Source organism: Gallus gallus, chromosome 12 (genome assembly GCF_016699485.2).
Source record: "Gallus gallus isolate bGalGal1 chromosome 12, bGalGal1.mat.broiler.GRCg7b, whole genome shotgun sequence".
Lineage (NCBI taxonomy): Eukaryota > Metazoa > Chordata > Aves > Galliformes > Phasianidae > Gallus > Gallus gallus.
In genome coordinates, this window is record NC_052543.1 from 7,113,903 (window position 1) to 7,134,836 (window position 20,934).

General features: G+C 41.8%; 3 protein-coding genes and 1 long non-coding RNA gene across 5 annotated transcripts in view; 1 reads left to right on the plus strand and 3 right to left on the minus strand.

Annotated features, from left to right (window-relative positions):
- BICD2 (BICD cargo adaptor 2) overlaps nt 1-8,376 on the minus strand; it is a 119,364-nt gene extending 110,988 nt beyond the window's left edge. The window contains exon 1 of one of the 2 annotated variants that reach the window (XM_046900172.1): nt 8,280-8,376. The gene's annotated coding sequence lies outside the window, so the exon portion shown is untranslated. Of the gene's footprint in view, nt 230-8,279 lie in introns of those variants that run through there. The other variant, XM_046900173.1, reaches the window with a different exon arrangement.
- TMEM40 (transmembrane protein 40) lies at nt 112-15,629 on the plus strand. Its single transcript, XM_046900247.1, has 13 exons — nt 112-430; nt 3,690-3,746; nt 4,330-4,469; nt 5,079-5,232; nt 6,646-6,753; nt 7,875-7,928; nt 8,814-8,849; nt 10,124-10,156; nt 11,115-11,180; nt 11,483-11,554; nt 11,636-11,710; nt 12,471-12,533; nt 13,009-15,629. The coding sequence occupies exons 1-13, from the start codon at nt 112-114 to the stop codon at nt 13,026-13,028; spliced, it is 1,197 nt and encodes a 398-aa protein (XP_046756203.1). The 3' UTR covers nt 13,029-15,629.
- The window catches only part of TKTL1 (transketolase like 1), a 22,604-nt gene continuing 17,188 nt past the window's right edge, over nt 15,519-20,934 (minus strand). The window contains exons 11-14 of the mRNA XM_414333.8: nt 20,265-20,348; nt 19,990-20,083; nt 18,106-18,228; nt 15,519-15,836 (exon numbers count right to left, since the gene is read on the minus strand). Of these exons, the coding sequence (XP_414333.2) occupies nt 15,649-15,836; nt 18,106-18,228; nt 19,990-20,083; nt 20,265-20,348 (489 nt within the window). The 3' untranslated portion in view covers nt 15,519-15,648. The remainder of the gene's footprint in view (nt 15,837-18,105; nt 18,229-19,989; nt 20,084-20,264; nt 20,349-20,934) is intronic.
- On the minus strand, nt 18,305-19,983 carry LOC121106674. The gene is made up of 2 exons (XR_005839454.2): nt 19,300-19,983; nt 18,305-18,802 (listed from the first exon to the last, which is right to left on the minus strand). It is a non-coding gene; the product is annotated as an uncharacterized LOC121106674 (long non-coding RNA).

A 20,934-nucleotide genomic window follows, 5' to 3' on the forward strand; every position in this document is an offset into this window, starting at 1 on the left:
CTGAGCAAGGTGAGCCTTTTCCTTTGGAGAGGGACCTCACACCCCCAGCCTATACATGGTGTCCCACCAGGCCAGGCGGGCAGCAGTGCTGCCAGGACCTCCAGCCCAAAGATGGCTGTAGGTTCCAGCCGGGCAGGGCCATGGCAGCGCACACCGCGTCCCCACAGCTCCTTCCCGCCACCCCTGAGGAGCGCTGCGGCCGTGAGTCAGCGCAGCCGCACGAGGAGGCGGTTGACGCCTTCCCGCCCATCACCGCGTGCCAGGGCCGGCACCGCGCACGCCCTGCAGGATCCTCCCGCTGAGGCAGGTAAGCACCGGGATGGGCGTGACTTTTCTCGGAGGACAGCTGGAGTTCTTTCAGCTCTTGCTGAGTTCACTTCCTTTCCTCAGAGCAGCCCAGCAGCCGAGCGCGAGGAGAAGCACACGCCAGGTACGTTCAAACTGCACTATGAATGCGTCGGGAAGCGCTGCCGCTGCCAGCAGCCCACAGCCGGCCGCCCCACTCAGCAGCCACCGTGTCTGGGCTTGCCACGAGCGCTGGGCAGGAGGGACGTGCTGCGGCACGGTGCGTGAGGCTCCCGTTCAGCCGCAGCACGGGGATGTGCTCTGGCTGGGGCTGTGTGCCGGTCTGAGGGCTCTGCTGCTCCTCTGTCGTGTTGCAGCTGTAGGTGTAGACTGGAAGGCAAGTGGGTGACCCGCATGGCTGTCTCACTGGTGTCACTGACGGGAATAGCTTCAAACAGAGGGATTGGCGGGTTTGTTTTCTAACTGTGGGAAACCACCAGCTTCCACCGCTGCCACAGCCCGCCAGGAGAGCTTCCTGAGGGGCAGCCAGGGCCACCCTGAGGCGAGCAGCTGTGCTTCCTGCTTTTAGCCCAGAGAGCTGTGGGTGCCCCATCCCTGGAGGTGCCCATGGCTGGGAGGGGTGGGTGGGGTTGGTGGGCCTCGAGGTCCCTTCCAACCCAAGGCATTCTGTGATTCTGTGACAATTCTATACAACAGAATCTAAATAGAAACTTTCTAAATAACTGCACGTCTGATGCTGCACGCAGCTTTAAGGTGTTATGAAGAGCTCACTGCAGTGAGGTCTGGTTGCTGCTGAGGAAAGCAAGATGAGGTCTGTGGTTCGTGTCAGTCCCAATGAGCTCATGGCTGGGCTGAAAAGCCAGCGTCATCCTTCTTTTGTTAGGCAGTATAATCAACTAAATGACTTTTAAAACATACAACAATTAAGTGCCAGCACTTATCCTTTGTTTAGATCTGATTTTCTTTCCAGAAGTGCCACAGGGGAATTAATTGTGCATAATCTAGCCGAAGTGAGGTGCCCAACTTCCTTACTCACAGCAGTGTGGTGGCTGGCCGGCTCGGCACTGCTGCAGGCGCTGAATGGAGCTCGGCTGCTCTGCAGCACTGGGCCCAGCACACAGCCCAGCATCCTGGTGCTGCCTTCTGGGCAGCCACGTTAGGTCAGTTGGGTCAGCAAGCAAATGCTTCTAAGGTTTATCAGTCTGACAGCAAAGGATACATCCAGTGATGTATCTGCTCTTCTCCTGTGTGCAGTAGGGTGGGTCTGAGCCCCAAAGTCAGCCCCTCTGATTGTCACTCTACTCTGTGGCTCTTTATAAACATGACGTGCAAATAATAATTCAGAACAGCACCGTTCATGTTTGAAGTAATTTTGTTCCTTCTGGACCAGGTTTTCAACCCTGCAGCCCACAAACAAGTCTGATGGATTTAACTTATAAAAGCAAACACTGTTGGAGCATTTAGGCTGCATGAGTAGGAAGGCAAAAAGATACCGAAGAAGGCTGAAAACCATTGCTGGATATATATAACTGCACAGAAATTAGGTTTCTCACCATGTGGCTGAAAACGGGTTTGTCCAGGGTGTGGTGTGCTGGTTCCTGTATTTCAGCATCAGCGGTTGCTTAACCGGGCAGCGAGGACAGATGTGCTTCCTGCATTCCCTATCGGCTGCTCACAGCCACCCAGGGATGTCACACAGCACTGCTGCCACAGCTCGGGCAGCTAAGGCTGTAAGACAGCAAGGTTTGTAGGAGAGGTAATAACTTATATTGGAGTAATGGATGGAGTTCAAAGCTTGTTTGTCCAAAAACATGCTGTTTTTTCTGGGTGTATTAGGTGGTTTAATAAAATGTATTATCTGCCCATGTTAGTGCTGTCTTGCATGGACTTATTAACAATAATTTCGCAGTGTTGTTAGAATATTAAATGTTTGTTTTCTCACAATACACCTGGCAGGTAGGGACCAGTTTTTGGGCTTAGCCTTTAGAAGTGATTGAGAGGTTAAGTGATTTCCTCATAGTCAAACAGCAAACCAATGGCAAAACAGAGTTTCAAGCTAAGAACCTCTTCACTTGAGGAACACCTGCAGTCTAGGAAAAGAGAAAGCCCTCAGAGTCACCGAGGTAGCAAAATCAGAAGCCCCCGACCTTGGTTCTAAAGAGGGGAAAGATTTCGCTTTGCTTTGGAATCTGACTTCCTCTAAGAGCCGAGACACTAAAACACTGTTCTGTTACCAAAGTTAAGATGTTTGTGTGTATGCAGTATGCCATCCTTCTGCAGATAGTAACTGAACCTGTTGTAGATCTTATGTTGGAATATTTTGAGGTTGGAACTAGATGATCCTAAAGGCCCCTTCCAACCCAAGTCATTCTCTGATTCTATGATTTTTCTGGATGATGGTGGTCATTGAAACTGCCTACGGGAAACCATCATTTTTCCATCTGCAAAATTTGAAGGAAGAATGTATTTTTTAAGGTGCTTGACTGAAAGTCCATTGCTGAATGGACCCAAAATCTATGTCATATGAAAATGCTTGGGTGTCTAAATCATGTTTTCTTATTGTGCCTTGCACAGGAGAAACTGTGTTTTAGGGCCTCGAAAAGTCATCTTCTGCATCACTCAGTATAGCAGCATTTTATGAAATGCTTCACAAGCAGGGGTGGTGTGAGTGCAAGATGCCTGGACCACAGGAGGTGGAGGCAACAGAGTTCAGAACCCCAAGCACAACAAAAGATGCTTTGTCAAAGTATAACAGCCTCAATAAGTAAATAAAGAAATGTATTAGGTGATTTAGCAAACCTAAAGGAGACACTGCACTTTGGGGATGTCAGAATGAAACTTTCTGGGGTTGAAATCTCAAAATTTTCAATTTATAAATCTAAACTAGTGGAAGCATCCTTTTCATGATGACTGGGAAGAAGAGGATGAAATGTTAAAGGCTTCTGTCAGACGTGATCTCCAAATCTTGCTGGGCTCTCAACTGAACTGCTTCTACTATTTTCCTTGATGGGTATATTTTAAATGTGAGGATGTCAAAGGTAACAAATAATTGTTCTGTTTTGTGAATGCAACTGTGCTTATTAAGTTACTCACATCTGTGGATGATCAAGTCAGACTTCTTTTGGTTTTACTCATGATGATGAGACTTTTGTTCTTTCCTAACTGAAGGCAGCCCATCCAGACTCACTTGGAGGAGCAGAGAATGGGTCCGGAAGGGTAAATGAATTATGATATGAAACTCCCATTGCAACAGAGAGGTGATTTCTAAACTGAAGTGCTTAGATAGATGCCATGTCTGCAGGAGAGCAAGAGGAAGGTAGAAGAATAGGGGTCAAACTGATCTGTTTCTAAACAGTATCTGCTTTTTTTCTCCTTTCAAACAGGTACAGAAATGGAGAACCTCAATGTCCCACTCCCAGATCTCAGTGAAGAGCAGCAAGGTAGGGGCAATACACAAAGGTCAGAGCTTCTGCTCATTCACACTACACAACAGTTCTTTCTGGACTGACCATGACTCAGTGAGACTTGTTTCCTCTGAAGACACGCTCCAACCACATTCTTGCTTGTAAGCAGACCGGTGGTCAGTTCCCTGCTCTTCCATAGGTTTCTCATCTGGCCTTGGCACATCCTTGTAGGAATGTAGATGCATGAAGGGTTTTTTTCCATGCACTAAATGCCTAACAATTTACAGAAAACAGTAGGTTTTCGTTGGAATCTAGCTCTGTATGTCCTTATAGCATGATCAGAATAAGTGCCTGCTAAATATTTAGAAATACTTGCCTTGCTGCTTTTCCTGAAACAGTAGCATCATAAAGACACCTATTAGTATGGACTATCAGCCTTTTTTTCCACTGGTTTCTGGTAGACTGAATTGCTTTATACAATGCAACACTGCTGTTTTTCCTATAAGCCAACATGCTGCAATCTGATGTCTATCACCACACCCACACTGAGCACAACAGGAAAACTCTCACACAACCCACCTCTACTTCAGTGCAGTGATTTACTTGCTTTTCCTCCCAGACATTTTCCAGAGGGCTTTTATTGCTGATGACAATTACTTGGAGAATCACGAGAAAATGAACCAGTCCTTTTGGGAATTACTTGTAAAAATCTTAGCCACCACTGACCCACCTATCCTGGCCACTGAAGAGAAGAACAATGTAAGTTGCTAAAGAAACCTTACCAAAAAAAAAAAAAAAAAAAAAAAAGCCTGTATCATTCTCCAGGCACTTTAGTACTTCTCTGATACATTTTTGGGAGAGAGACCATACAGCCTGGTTATCTGAACTTTTTAGCTTTAAAATAATCTCTGTATCACACTAAATGGTGAAAAGAGCACTTACATAAATGAAATTTGGGCCCCTGTTTTTCCAAAACCAAAAACATTCCAGCAGAGCTGGCTTTGTATGCATTGCTCAGCTCAGTTATCAGTAGATAACTCTGTTGCTAGAGACATTCTTCTGTAACATACCACAAGGAGTGCATGTCTGTTTCAGGCCCTGTGCTGTATTTCTCCAGTTCTTCAAACAGTCAGCTACTGCACACCACGCTTTCCCAGTTGGAGCTCTGCTTTAAGTTGCTGAATAGAGTTTACATTTTCTTCACCTTTTTGGCATAACTGTTTGTCCCTGATTTTTCCCATTGTGTAGTAGGAGCAGTGGGTTATGTTCCTCACAGGTGGAGTGGGACATGCTCACTTCTGTTTCATGATCTGTTCATACATACTGTGTTTTATTGGAAGGACTATTTGCTATTTATTCATCTTTCAGCTCCTCAACAGGTGCAGCATTCTGCCCGAGGGCTGTGCAGCCTGTCTGAAAGCCATAGAGACAAAAGGCGTCAGGGCAATGGCAGTCCTTTACCTCTTGTTGAAGAGTTCCAACCCATCTGTGTATCAGCAGCTGCCCAGTTCCAAGGGAAAGGGTGAGCCCTACCTGGCATCGCTTCACCTGTTCTATTAAATCTACCATACTGCCCATGGGAAGACTCTAAAGCTTAGCAGTGATTATTAGCGAGCAATTAAAGGGTATAGAAACACTGCTTAGAAAAATCAGGGATAATGGGAGCTAAAATAAAATACCATCCATCTATAGTCTGAGTTAACTTCTTCAGGGAAAAAAAAAACAACCTTGTCATCTTAGGGGTAGAGGATGATGCCCGGGAACTTCTAAGACTTAAAGCAATCCCTCATTTTTTTCTTAACTGGGTTAGTGACAGCCAGGACAGTGCTTTGCCTGGACCATTTCCCAGCCACTTTGGACCTCTCTGAGCTTCCATAGTGGTAAGAAATCAGGGTCGAGCTCTATAAATGCCTTTGAAAATTTCCCTAGCAGGATGTGCAGCACAGCACTAACCTAAATGAGCGGGTAGAAGATGCAGTTCAGGTTGCTGACCCTGGCAATGAGAGTCAGATTCCACTACACTTCCCATTTGCCATGTTGTGTGATAAACAATTCCATAGGGTCCACAGATTTGTTAACTGTCTTTAATACACCACAAAGGCTTAAGATGATCCTGAATTTAACTAGACACCTTCACGGAGGTACTTCTCTCTTTGTCAGGATGAAACACATTCATGAAGGGCAGACATCTCTTAGCCTGGAAAGCTGCCCTCTTTGGGGCATCTGTCACAGCAGGAGTGCTTGTCACGGCAGGGGCCCAATTCCCACTCTCATACAGTGAGCTGCACCAACAGCTGAGGGAACTGGGAGGAACTGTGTCTCTGGGTATGTCCAAAAATTACAACTAGCAATGAAGAGATGCACAGACTTGCCAGGACTCAGGACAGAGCTGAAGTTAGAGTTGCTGAGAAACATCTACAACTCCAGCCACAGGAGCCAGGAGCACCCACCCCACTGCCTGGCCCAGGACTCAGCTGCCTATGCGTTTTTTGGTTTAGCTGACATTGAGAGTGCTGCTTTTATGCCACGAGAGGGTGCTGGCACTGCGGCACAGCCACAGGAACCCAGCAGAAATCGGAGCGCTGCAGGGAGAAGTAGCCCAGGAGCTGGTATGCAGCTGTTCTCCATCTAAAGCACCTTTCAGCTGTGGATGCTGCTGCTTCAGGCAGCAGGAAAAGTCGCAGGGGTAGTATTATAGGTAAATTAAAGGCAAGAATATGAGAACTAAGCATCTACTGCCACCATTTAAGTCAGTTAAACAGTGGTGTGAAGCTTCTGTTGTAATGCTTTGTACTGCTGCTGGACTACAGATAGCACAGCTGAAAGACCTCTCTTATTTCTTGTCAACCTTTAAATAGAACATTATAAAACACTGTTAATCTATCACTATAAATAAAATAATTTTTCATTTTTTTTGGTCTATATATCACAACAGATGAAAAACTAAAACTCCTCAAGAGATTAGAAAGAAATCTCATGCTTTCGCAAGAGGATAAAAAGGCTGAAAACTCATCCCAGGAATCCATGGATGAAGATACGCACGGTAAAAAAGATCATTTTGTTTTTCCCAGTCACACAATTTAGTCTGATTTCATGTTCTAAGGAGACTGACACCAGAGACTTGCAGCAATTCAGTAGCCATCTGGTATAACCCCAAAGAAATAAACTGTGCAGAAGACACAGAAAACAATCACTATCTCTAGATTCATTTATTGTTAACAAAATAATGGTTGCCTCCTGCTGTTGGGAAATTGGAAGACCAGGAAGTGCTGAAAGCTGCTGCAAAATTCCTTTGTAAATACCAGACCATAATTTTTGTGATGTTTATGGTCTAGCTGAAGCCTGTGCTACAGCAGGAGGCAGATAGTCAATGTGTGGCAGTAGCTGGCAATGCTGCAGTACTTCCTAGCAATCATCAATTGTGTATCAAAGGTCACTTTGGTTGCCCTCAAGCCATTTCCCTTCATGGAAAACCAGAGGGGCTAAAAAGTGACAGGTGACAGGGAAATGATAATTTGCTGACATTGGCTTATTCCATCACAGAAAGCCTTGCACTAATTAACATTAACTGTATTTAGAAATAAAATTTTAAAACCAGTTAGCAGTGCTGATGTTGTGTTTGAAATAAGACATTTATTTCTTGCTAACACTCCTTTACGTGACTTATTCCATCATCTTTTGCTGTTTGATTTTGCTGTTTTTCTTCAATTCAGCTCATTTTAAAGAGAACAGTGAGGCAAAAGCAGCCAATAATGATGTTTGCACTTCCAAATCTTCATTTTTACTTACATATCCCATGGCCATTATTATACTGGGAGCAAAAAGCTACAGAGCTGTTGTTTCTGGTATTACTAGTACGTTTTTCTTGCTTACTGTATCCACAATAATCCATCTTCCATGAACTGTTTACACTTTCTGAAACTTAGACACTTTTTTGCCTGTTCTGCTTTGGACGCAATACAAACTGGTGGCAATCTACATCAGGCTTGTGCCTTATACCAAGTGCTCTTATCACAGCAGGTTGTTTGCTCACGCTTTCCTATGCAACCTTCTCTGTGGGACCTGCTTTAGAAGGGGGTTGGACTAGATGTTCTCTAGAGGTCCTTTCCAACCCCTAATGATTCTATGATTCTGTGTTCAACTTTAACCATTTTATCTACCCAGACAGTGATGAAGAAGATTTAGGAAGACAGAAGACTGAAGGCCAACTTCTTGGAGGTGGGACAAAGTGTCAATAGTGTTACTCATTTTTCTTAGAGAAAACAAGTATAAAATGGAAAACAAATAGTTTCTGGTATTCTTTGGTTTGACTTCAGAACAGTGGTAGATTAACACTCTACAGGCAGCATTAGATGTAGGAAAACAACCAGTCAGAATCTGGCTGTAGGAAAAGCATTTCTTGCAAGATGAAACTAATAGTAATGCTTAGCCATGGCGTGTGGTTAGAACTGAACTATGAGAACAACAAAATCTACTATTGTGAGAGAACTCCTGCTACCTGGGTCTGCACAGTCACCATTGAAATGCAGAAAAAGAGTTTTGAAAGCATCTATCACAGCCACTACTTACAGGGTTTGCTTTCCACCCTCAGCACAGACCAGAGATCATCAGCAAGGACCACTCTTTGGATCTTGGTCCTAAGGCTCCTCCATTCTTTCCAGAGGATAAACTGGAAAAGAAGTGCAGTGCAGAAAAGACATTGTGTCAACACAGCTATCTGCTTCTGGTATAGAATCATTGATGTAAAAGAAATAATAAAGAAAATTCAGGCCTTTAATCATTTAATATATATCTTAAATTGATTCCACCCCAGATATAAAAGCAGCTCATTTAAACAAACAGCAGATCTAATTCATCTCACACGAATCTGACTCTGCCTGCCTCCAGCTATTGTTTGATATGAAATATGAATGGATAATTAACGCCACATATCTCCTTTAGATCTGCATAACCCACAACAGAGCTCCTGAAGAGCAGGAGTTGGTATCCACCTGCACACACAAGCACACTTATTTCAGCACAGTGGCATGGGTTAGGGCTGGCAGCAAAATATGCATATTTATTGTAGATCTTAATCAACATCCTCTGTACATAATATTTCAGGTATACCAGCTGAGGTTGTTCCCTATGGAGATTCAGGTAGGTGTTCCCAGATAACGACCTCATCCTGCAGGATGGAAAACTTTGTTAATATAGTTTCTTCTTTTTGATTTTTTTTTAAATATAGAATAACTTCCCAACTGTAAATCCATTATGTTCTCATTAGTCTGGTGTTGGTCCTGGGCAAAATTACCCATTTTTTGGTAGCACTGCCAGAGACAAGGATCAGCTCGCAGCAGTTGCCATCTTTTCTAGTGGAAATCCCAGCAACACTACTGGGCAACCTGGGAACCTGGTTTCTGCCAGCTGGTGATGCTCCGTTCTGAATGCCTAACTGACTTAGCTCAGAGCATTCTCCAAAACAAGATGCTAGTTGAACGCCAAATGATAGGCAACAGAAACAGTCCTACTGAGAGCTTGAACAGACGGTTGCACTCTGAAGGCTTATTTCCTTTTATAAGGGACTGTGAGCAGCAGCAGAACTGATGTAAGAAGACCATGATAGAAAGTTTTCAATGGCTTGATCACATTATCAACATCATCCATCTCAGTCCCAGGTCAATTCCACATTGATTAGCTATGCAAAGCAGAGCACGAAGCAGGCTGGCCCTTCTGAGAGGACAGCTGTTCAACTATTTCTTTCCCATGAAGTGGGGAAGAGTTGCTGTAACTCAGACTCCTTCAGCTGAGGAAAGAGTTGAGAAGAGAGAGTAAATGGCAGAATAATCCTGAGGGGAGAATTCTGAGTTACCCATCACTGAGGAGCTATATAGAACACAGGAGCAGAGGACTGTACTGCAGTACAACATTCTCCCCCCATTGCCAGGTGAGGAAAGGAACGCAGCACTTCTCCAGTTGGCTTTTGTCCCTGATGCGTCACCTCTCTGCAGCCTTTGTTACTTCAATGCTAGATTAGTTCAGTACACTAGACCAAGTCACTGAAAATATTTAGCTAGTACAGGACACCCTGTCTACTGCATTTGAAAGGTTCATGTGATTTGTGGACACAGCTCATTTCTGACTCAGCCCAGTTCCAACTTCATTTCTAGCAACCAAATACTAACAGGGATACCATCAATATCTACTGTCCAGCTATTCCAGAGTCACATGGGACCACTGCAAATAAGTGTTTTCCATTATCTTACCTTGGGGTTCTTTCTGATTTCATCATATTTGTGGCAGTTTCTAGTGCTGTTTTACCTATACTGAGTCCCAGTACACAATATTCATCCTGCTTGCCAGTACTGCTACTGATGTGGAAAAACATGCAAGTGTTTTTATCACAGAAATAATACAATTATGTTGCTTTTCAGAAATAACCAGAAGAGAACATTCAACTGCAGATGGTAAATACTAACAAGCAAAACAAGTTTTTCTTGTGAATGCATTCTTTCAGCATTCAGTTTTACTCAGCAGTGGCAGCTATCCCAGCTTCTTGGTGCTTAGGTATTTTGTAAGTAAAAAGTAGAAGCTTTAAGAATAATTATTGAAATGCATTATAATGCTTTGATAGGAGAAATACTGTGCAAAGTATGATCTGATGCAAAGTTACCACAGTACTATTGCATTCAGGAGGGAGAGTAACAGAACAGACACATAACAGATCAGAATGTTAATTCATACAAATTCTGTCACTACAGACCTTCACATAGAAAACCATGCAGAGAAACATCTTTGAGTTAAAGTAGTGCCATGCTATGTTAACGTTAATAATTATATTTGAAACTTTAAAAATACCAAGCTTGTTCTTATGTTCTTCTTCCTCTGTATTAATATAATTAGATACCCATAAGAGTCATTGTCAGCTACTACAGTTCTTCATTTGGGAGGTGCAGAAATACTATATTAGACCTAAATAAATAGACTGACAATATTCATATATTGATACTAATGAAGATTGTTATACTGTTGTGTAAGTGACATCACAAATCAAACTGAAGCTCCCTTGTACCACTGCTTTAGTTCTGAGACCATGATTGCCCCAGACTTAACAGAAAGACCTAGAGTGCTTTAAAAGCAATTTGGAATTGTTAATTCAATAGTGCTATTTTTACAATTGTTACAGACCATTTGGGAGGCAATTTTAAAACTTCTAATTTGATCTCCCTGAAAAATTCACTGTTTTTTCCTCTGAACAAACTTATATATACACACACTATATATACTGTATATATTGTATATATAGATATATAGATGTAGAAATGTATTTTCTGCTCTCAGATTTTTAGCTACAAAAAGGGAAAGAAAGTTAAGATGCCTGAAATTCATAGTTACATGGCAATAAAAGACATCTCTTTCTCACAGCATATGGGAACAAGAACATTCACCCTCAATGGTGGACAGTACGATGGATGGGCATACGCAAGGATGGTAATTTTTTTTTTTAATCCAGTTGATATCAGTCCCATTGAACATTAGACCAAGAATAAGTTTTCTAAGTCAAAAAAGTTCTCCACATGAGTAGTTTGTTGAAGTTCATGGGGCCTTCTTGACGAAGGCCATTAAAGCCTCTCACATGACAAGCTGTGTGTTTTGCAGTTGAGCTCAGTGTATGAGAGAGACATCTGTCATGGAAGTGCGCTTTATTCACCGAGTAACACACTACAACTTCATGTGTATTCCTAAGGGAACTGTGCCAACAGTTGTGACCTCATTTCCCCTCTTTATTTCAGACGAATTCTTTCATTTTGTTATTCTTTGCTTTGCAATTGGAGCCTTACTAGTTTGCTACTACTACTACAAAGGTAAGGCAAGACTTCAACAGAAGGGTAAACTGCTGTATTCCAGGAAGTGCACAAAGCCAAACACCTATTTTGTTGTCTTAGATTGGACAATTTCTCTTGGAATTGGTTTAATCACCTTTGCTTCTCTGGAAACCACTGGGATTTACTTTGGTCTAGGTAAGTATCTACAGCAGCCAGTTCTGTACCAACGCTATGGATACAAGGGCACGCAGTCACTTAACTACACAAATCTAGAAAATGGCTAATGCTGAGATTCTTTAAATTGTCACCGAACCATCCTGTCTCATTCACAGTTACGCAGCGTGGCTGAAAACAAACATGCCTCTGTGACACTGTAGGCAGATGTGGTTCTCACTGGTCATAAGACCCTGAGTCACCTCTTTCTGTAGCAATGGCAGAATGCTGTGTTGCCATGACAACATATAATTTTAGCAGTGAGGCAGTCTTTGCAGATATGTTCTTTAAGGTGCTGTGCACTCGAGCTGCCATTCGTTCCCCCAGGACTGAGGCTGCTGAACACCAAGGACCAAATTCCGGCAGAACCTGGATGATGGCAGTTACTAAGGATTTTATATTAAAAAAAAATATCAAAAACAAAAACCACAGAAAAAAGATTCTCGACCATCTCTGGGATCTCAAAGGAAAGATGCAGCTAGCAGCAAGGCATGGTTTTTAAACTGAGAACAGAAGTCTAAGTTTGTGCTACTATGTTTGGTAGGTTGTGGATGGTTCTATGAGGAATTACACTTGTCACTACTTTGCTACCAGTGATTGCACAGAAGCACTTATTTAAGCAGTAATCCTAGGTTCTTTAATGGTATAACTGGCATTTGTTTGACTTGCTGTTTTTCAGTGTTTTGTATTTTATGTTTATATCTGGCTTATCTTGAAAAAAAAAATGTGTTTTCACAATTAGTGTATCGACTTCGGAGCGTGCTCAGCAGCTTTGTTCCTCTGATCGAGAAGTTCAGGCCAACAGGTAACTGATCTTACTGCCTGCATACGTAAGTCCCTAGACCTTCCTGGTTAGGAAATGAGTTAAACTATTTTGGTTAACTCTTAAGACCGACATCTCAAATTACAATTGCATCATCGCAATAAAAAAAATGAAATATTACAGTCTGCTATAGCTGCTGGAGTTTGGAAACTAATTATTCTTGGCTCTTTCCACGTGGCAGAGCATTTTCACATTTTTAATGCTCTGCTCTGTTGGGGACTTTAACTATTTCCTGAAACTGTCTGAACTCAAAGTCTGTAGCTCCATTTAAAATTGAGTGAAAGGGGGTGGTTTCTTTTTGCTGATTTTTCAAACGGGCTCCAGGCTCACATCTGTCTGAGCTCATGGACACAAGAGATGGGGGGCGCTGAGAGGTTCTAACAAGGGCTTACAGTCAATACGTGACACTTAACTTTAAACAGTAGTTCTGACAGTCATCTTTTTCATCACCGTGCAGGTATGAGGAAAGCTGCCTAGGAGAATTTCAGAAGAATTCAACAAAACTCTGCTGTTTGGATTCATGCTATTAAAAGAACTGCTTTATCAGTCAGTCATAAAATTGTAACAGCTAATACAAAACACTGTAGTGTTAAACAATAGAAATATATTCAGTCCACTCAAAAATGAAGTTAAAACTGAAGAGACTCATAGCTCAGCTGAGCTCATAAGATTATTTAGATCCAAGTTTATATTTAATTCTGCTCAATATAAGCACCTTCTCCTTCCCTCCCACATTTATTCACATTAAGTCCAGCTGTAGTGTATGAAAATCAGCAAAAAGACCTATCCTATCCTCAGCTGATGTTTCAGTAGGAATCTTGGCACCAGAAAGCCACCTCCTCTTCACCCTTCTGATGCTGCAAGTGAGGCAAACACCAGCTGCTTGCTTACATAGTTCAGCCCCAGCAGTGCAATAGCACTGAAGCAGATTAATTTATTGTGGCAGAACTCAATATCGTGGGCATATAATGATTTCACCCAGTGAAAGCTGGGCAAGATTTTACATGCAGTGACATAATGGTGCATTAATGAGATTGTTAACAGCAGCCAATTTCATCTATTTGAGGAGGAGAGAAATAAAATGCTTGGTTTGACCCATCCCCTAACTTTTTTTTCCTTCTGATAAAATAAAATACAATTTTTTTCTAGCTTATAGGGACATGTCATACATTACATAAAATACACTACAGTATTTTAGTTATTCTCTTTAGTTTTTAAATCTATTTGTATACATATGTAGGACTAATACAAACAAAGCAAAACAACCAAGCAGCTTACCTTCACATTCTTAGTAAAAACATGGGGTCTTCATAACCATAGGGGAAGGCATCAAATCAGACAGAACCATAAAACATGAAGTTGTAAGAAAATGCAGCTCTAAAAAGCCATTAGCCCTAACAGCCCAGTTTCAGTTCAGTGAAACATTTTCAAGCCTCGCTCAGAAAATTAAAAAGCCTACTTTTCAGGAGTAGCACTTTAAGCACCAATATCTATCATTCCAGACTATTGCAGTTCCATTTGCACATCCATAAATATAAGCAATCGTGTGCAGGCCTGTACCAACACAGCACAGCAGTTACCTAACATGTCAGGGATTAAATTAAGCAGTAAGGATAAAGACAAGTTATTTTGTAATATTTATATTCTCATTTACATGTACTTTTTATATATATTTGTAGAAATACTTTCTCACTTCAAATTACTGTTGTTTTCAGTCTGCAAATAAAGCCTTGTTGAGACCAGTGTAGGAGTGTTTGTGTACAACAGTTTTTGAGTGAACTGAAAACTATGTATACTGTCATCCTGCTCTCATTTCAGCTTATTTTTCTTTTTGGATGTCTCTTGTGCTGTGGTATAGTCAGAATGAGAAACATATCTTCATATGAAATATGATTTGAGATTTTCAAGTGTGGTACTCTGCAGTCAAGAGAATGAAAACAACCAGAAGCTGTTAAGGGCAAAATAAAAGTGGAAAAACATTTTAAAATCACACAGTAGAACTTATCATGGGGGATGAACAACTATATCCAACACGGAGCAGATCACACGAGAAGAACTGGTTCAGTGGAAAAAGCAACTTACCTGTTGAGCTGCGTCCTCTTGGGTACTATAAGCATTTCCTGATGTTCTTTCAGATCCTTCTTCAGTTCATCTCAGCATTTTAAACTTTTCTGCCTCTTGACCAAAGACAACACTGTCATTCTGGTTTCATGCATCACCCCTGCTGCAGCACTGCCAAGCACTCAAAAATATGATACAAGTTCCTATGAAGAGTTTCAGACTCCTTAGAAGAGCTTGTACTTGTGTCAGCCATCATTCTTCAGGCCCAGCAGTCCTTCCTGAGTTCCCAGCTCATCGGTCCTTTCTAGAGCTCTGCTGAGTGTTCACTTCCCTCTATCGACTCCCCAGACCAGGTACATTTCTCTCTAGTGTGCTCTCATTATCCAGCACTTAGGATTCTCCCTTTTTCTCTTTTGTTTATAATGGATGTGAGGCAATGCAGAGAGGAGGAATCAAGGAATTCATTAGCCACAGTCCTGCAATACACATTCCTGCTTTTCATTATCCAACAGCTAACATTTCTGTCCAGAAAAGTTGGTGAACTCTTCTGACAGCAAGGAAAGAATTCTGTTTTTTGCCCAATTCCCTCTAAGACAAGATTTTAAATATTCAACAGTAAATTCAAGATAACATTAAAAAAAGTCACTTGATTCACTCTAAGCTTCTATGCCCACTACCCAATTTCCTTGCTGAAGCTCAGTCCGCTTAGAAATTCAGTGAACACGCCACCATTCCCACCCTAGAGCTTGCAGCAGGACAAGTTAGCTGTAAAGTAGAAAACACTGCTGCTACAGTAGGTACACAGGACTGCTACCACCCAGTGGTTAAATAACCTGAAGGTTTCAGTGACTGAAAATATTCAGATGTTACCGCAGTATAAAAACCCACAGAAGAAAAGAAAATACGTAAGGTTTAAGCTAGTATTTTTATTAGAACTCTACATAAAGCACCTTTGCCTGCCTTAAACTTTACAATACTTCTCTGAACACTGTTGTTGTTTTTTTTTTTCCTGCAATACAACATAAGATGCTTCAAACTACTCTGCATTTCTTGATTTGGACACTGCCACCTTAACAGCTTGCACAATGGCATCTTTGTCAATACCAAACATCTTCAGCAGCTCAGCTGACTTCCCGCTTCGTGGTACATGAGATACAGCCAAGCGACTGACTGTGACACCAGGCTCACCCACTACTGCAGCACACACTGCTTCTCCAATGCCACCTATGAAGAGAGATCAAACAGGACATAGATCTGTATGCTTCAACATTCAGAATATAGATTCCTTCATCAAAACAAGAAAGTGAAAGACTTCAGGAGATCAGAGAGACCACTTTCTCCCCTTCTCCCTCCAATCCTCCCCCCTCCATTTATAAACTCAATGTTGTAAGTGCTCTCTGAAGGGCAGACTGGTACTTAGAAACTATCTGGAAAGGAGAAATAGGGCTAAGATATCTGTCAGTGAACCAGAGAAGAAAATTCAATACTCTAACATGCATTTGTTATTCTGCCCATGGTCAGGTAAATAAAATTTTAAAGGCTTTTAAAAATTTAAATATGATCAGAAAGTCTAAGCAAGTTAAATCCTCAACTCACATGTTTATGAGAAACATCTGTTGGAATGTATATCCATTTACGAGATGAAAAACAATTCCGTATTTTGAAAACGTTCTGAGGACAATCAGCCTAACATTTCTGAAGTTCTTACAAATGGATGGTAAGAAACATAGCCTCTAGAGGGGCATAGAACTGGCAGGAAGCCCTCAGCACTTCAGCATCAGCTAACTGAGGGCCAGGGTTTAAAATATATTTAGGCTGAATATTTACAAGTATACTTAATGCTCTGAAAAATCTCAATTCCTACCACGCTCAACAGCATTTATATGCTCCATCTTTCTACAGCGCCCACAGTACACATCACCAAAGAGCTCTCTGAATTGTGTAATACATTCATAACCTTTACTTAAAGTTCAGTTCAGACTGAATTACTGTCAGTCACAAGGACAATGGGTGCAATAGGGAACTGTGTGGCAGTAGGAGAGCCACTGGAAGCAAGAATGCTAGTAAAGAAAGAACAGGGTTGGTGTCAGCAGCATGTGCTGAGACCTGGCAGCAAAGACACCTTTGGTGCTGGTGTATGCAGGATTGTACAAGGCTTTTCCCAGCTCAGGGCATACTGTGATTTAAATACACAACCTTAACCTCTAGCCAGAGGCACCTACAGTTGTTAAGATCAGTCTGATGTGGGTTTGCAATTTACTCAGGCTTGTGATGCATGTACTCTTGACCTTTCTTGATTGCATCGTGCACAGAAAGCTCCATCAGTGTAAGCGACAGGCTCATCATCTCAGTGTGATGACTGCCATTTTGCAAATATGCAGTAAAATATTTGTAAGGAGTTGAAAAACAAACTAAAAAATTATGAGGCTCTGTGACACTACTACCATCCGTAATCTGGACCAAAAGGACATATGGTAACATCAGCTCACTGCAGGATAGCATCCTGCTAATATCTATTAATACCCGTTAGTAAATATCTATAGTATCCACTAACACCATAGTTCACAGCTGCCTCTTTGCTAATTTCTTCATCTCCCTCAATAGGAGCAAGCCAGATATGCTGTTCACAGCAGCTGTTCACTGTTTGCATACAGGCTCACCCTCAAAGGACATGTTAGCACAGGCAAGCCCTTGAAAACCTAAGTAAAAAAGACATCAGACAGCAAGAGGCAGTAGAATAGCTGAGCAGACAATCAGAGATCACCTGAGATCCCGGTGCAGAAGCTGGGGGAATTTTATGGAGACTACTCTGCTTCTCTCAAGAAGCATTCTATCTGAAGACTTGGGAATCAACTTAGTATATGTATTTCTTGTATGTACACATACGTGCACACACTTCTTACTCTCAGGTTAAGAACACTATCACATGCCAGCAACAGATTCCAAACTGGCCTGTAAGCAGGTTGTAATGAAGGAAAGAAACAAATCCAGTGAGAATACACAATGACCTGGGGCTCTCCACAGGCTCTGATTTGCTCTGACACAGTTGTGGAAAAGAAAGAAATTTATCCCAGAGTGATTGCTGAAACTGTCAAACCTATCTGATTTCAAGCAACCTGGAAATCAAGCTTTCGGACACAGTGAAAGCTCAAGTGGTCTTTCTTGCAACTTCTAACATATTGCAGACCAGTTGCTGTAAAGCCTCACTGGGAACAAAGGAATCAAGACTTCACTTGCACCACGCATACAGAAGGGCACAAGACTAAGCAAACCATAAATGCAATTCTGATTAACCCATTACCTCAGGAAACTTTCAGCCTTGTCACCTTACAATCATAACAGCATTGAAAAAAATGCTAAAACCTGCTTTTTGTTTTGACCAAAGCATCAGCACGAGGCCTCATACTTCTCTTTTGATGCTCATAGGAGAAGCTGCAAGCATCAAACCCTGGGGGTATGCTCTGTACACTTTGACCCCCTATACTCTGCTTACCTTCATGGTAATGGTCCTCAACAGTGATGATTCTGCCTTTGGTTGCTCTTGCATTTTCAAGTATTGTCTTCTTATCCAGGGGCTTTATAGTGAAAGGATCAATCACGCGGATGAAGATCTTCTCTGCAGAAATAGAATGACGTTATTTGCAACTTGGTCTTGGAGAACGTAACACAACAAAAGCAGTACAGGCAGTCCCTGTGATTATCTAGAGGTATTATGTAAACTGTCAGGGTATCTGCACTAACGGCATGCCTAACACAGAATCTAATCAACTCTAAATCTGTTCATGTAACCGTATGTGCATTCTCTCTTGGTGTTCCTTGTGCGACAGTAACATCCAACCACTTCACAGAATAAACTGAGACAGAAAAGCCTTGGATAAGCAACTCGAGGTCATCACGAGTGGCTGTTAGCAAAGAAGTAACTCAAGTGGCCTTCCCATGGGCAAGAGCAGAATTCAGCCACCATGAAATCCTCCTTCTTCAGACTGTCAGTCACTTTTATCTTTTTCCTCCCCCCAGACCTTTCTTTTACCTTTAACTTTGCTGTCAAACAACTTCTTTCTGCTTCTTCATCTGTAAGCATTCTGAATTCTCCATTGCAGGCTGACTACCTATCAGGTATGTTTATCTGAACTGCCGCAGCCTCAGTCATGATGTCCTTAGAACTGGCATAAAAATCAGCATTTGTCCTGCTGTGACAGGCAGGCCCACGTTACTCATTAAAGACACATACAAAATGGCTATTTTTTATAAAGAGTAGCAAGTTACTAGACCTTTGGTCTGATCTTGGGCAGCAGAATACTAAATCAATCTCTATTAATGTTAAGAAGTCTGAGGTCAATTTCATGCTATTTAGCAACTGTTCCAAGAAGATACTTCAGCATCTAAGAACTGTTACAGCATGGGGAAACCCCCTATTATGTTACAGTGACAGTTTTGTGATCACAGGCTCTCTTGCAGCCACTATATTCTAGGCATTAGACACTGTCTCTATAATAAAGGAGTATCTCTTCATCGTTTGTTATTCACACTTCAAGATCAGCAGCGCATTGCAAAGCATGGTGAGAGCAGAAAAACACAACTTTCATTATGTCCTAACTCTGATATTTCAAGGTCATAAGAGTATCTGTCCACCTAGATAAAGCATGCAAGGCTACCCCTAAGCCACAGGCAGCATTAATTGTATTACCTCTTACTATTTGTAATCTCTTCCTGGGCGTAGGCCACTGACTCACAGATGGATTTCGATGGTTTCTTTCTCTTCTTATTTCACTTACGGATTTTTATTTTTTCTGTGAGATAATGTCAGTGTATTTCAGCACTATCATTGGACCATTACCTCCTACTCTAGCTGGAAGTTGATACGTTCATTCAAAAAGATCACGTTAGCAGTGAGTCATATCTACACAAAAGAAGTTCCTAGCGGCAGTGTTGCGTAAGAGCACACACCGTTACTGCAGCTCATTTGACAAGGTGTACTTTGTTAACTGGCCCCAACCTGATTTGATTCTGTTGTGTCAGTGCACCATCTCAAGCTGACAGCAGACCAGGGGAGGATCACTCCTGCTTCTTAAATACTCCCTCTAAAATCCTGCCTACAGAGCACTTTCAGGCAGGATAGCAGTTTTAAAGAGACCTTTGATTCGACCAGTTTGGCAACCTCCATGGCTACTACGGCTGCCAAACTAACAGAAATCTACTCAAGCAGGCAAGATCGTCATATGTGTGGCATGCCATACTGTATCAGGCTAGCTGATGACCAGCTGTCTGTAATATCTCAATGAGTTTATGTTTACCCATGCAAAGGGTAAGCACTTAGGTTAACCAGTAGTAATTTCTTTGCTGTGGTAAAAGAAAGAAAAAAAAAAAAACTGATCACCTTTTCTCAGCTGCTCTGCTGCAGCCAGAGCCTCATGCAGAGTGACTCCTGCTCCTATCACAGTCACTTGGTCATCCTTACTCTTCAGAATCACCTGCAAGAAAATGTTTCCACATATTTTTCCATAGTAAATCTCAGTATTTCTAACCTTTCTAGAGATTTTATTAAAAAAACGTATCAAATCTTTGGCACTGGAATTTTTTTTTAGATGGAAAGGAATTTATTTTTACAGGAAAAACTTGGCATATTTTTCAGATTCTCGTGGCAATACTTACCTTTGCCTGTCCAATATGAAAGTCCTCGTTGTTGTTGTAAATGACAGGATTTTCAGGACGACTAGTTCTTATGAAACAAATGCCCTGTTTCCACAGAAAACATGAGTTACAAAAAGACAAAGGCACTGACATTCTAATTTGTTCTCTTGATAAAAAAGGCAGCAAAATTACTTTTTCTAATTGTCTGTTTTTAACTTCTCAGTTTTACCTCACCTTTTCAGTAACAGTAACTCACTGCTTTCTAATTCAAAGACCTTAACTTTTCTGTTCTCTTGAGGAAATGCGGAATCCTATTTGAGTTAATTAGGATCTTAGAACTTTGCCATATATATGCAAGCTTTACTTTTTCAGCTTTAAAATGAAAGAAACGCTCAGATGAAAGCAAGGAAATGCTTTCTACCAGTTAATGTTCAGAAGTCCTTTCTAAAGTTCTCCCTCATACTACTTTACATTCCTTTCTCTTTCTTCCTCTTTCCTCTTTATTCCCCCCCCCCCCCCCCCCCCCCCATAGACCACACAACACATTTGTTATATATTAAGCCTCCACAACTTGCACAACTGAATTTTTTCAGATTATTTGCTCCTTGCTCAAGGTAAGTTCCCATAGAAGCCAAGAGAAATATCAGTCAAGAAGATCTGACCCAAGTACTACCAAGGACATATGGCTATT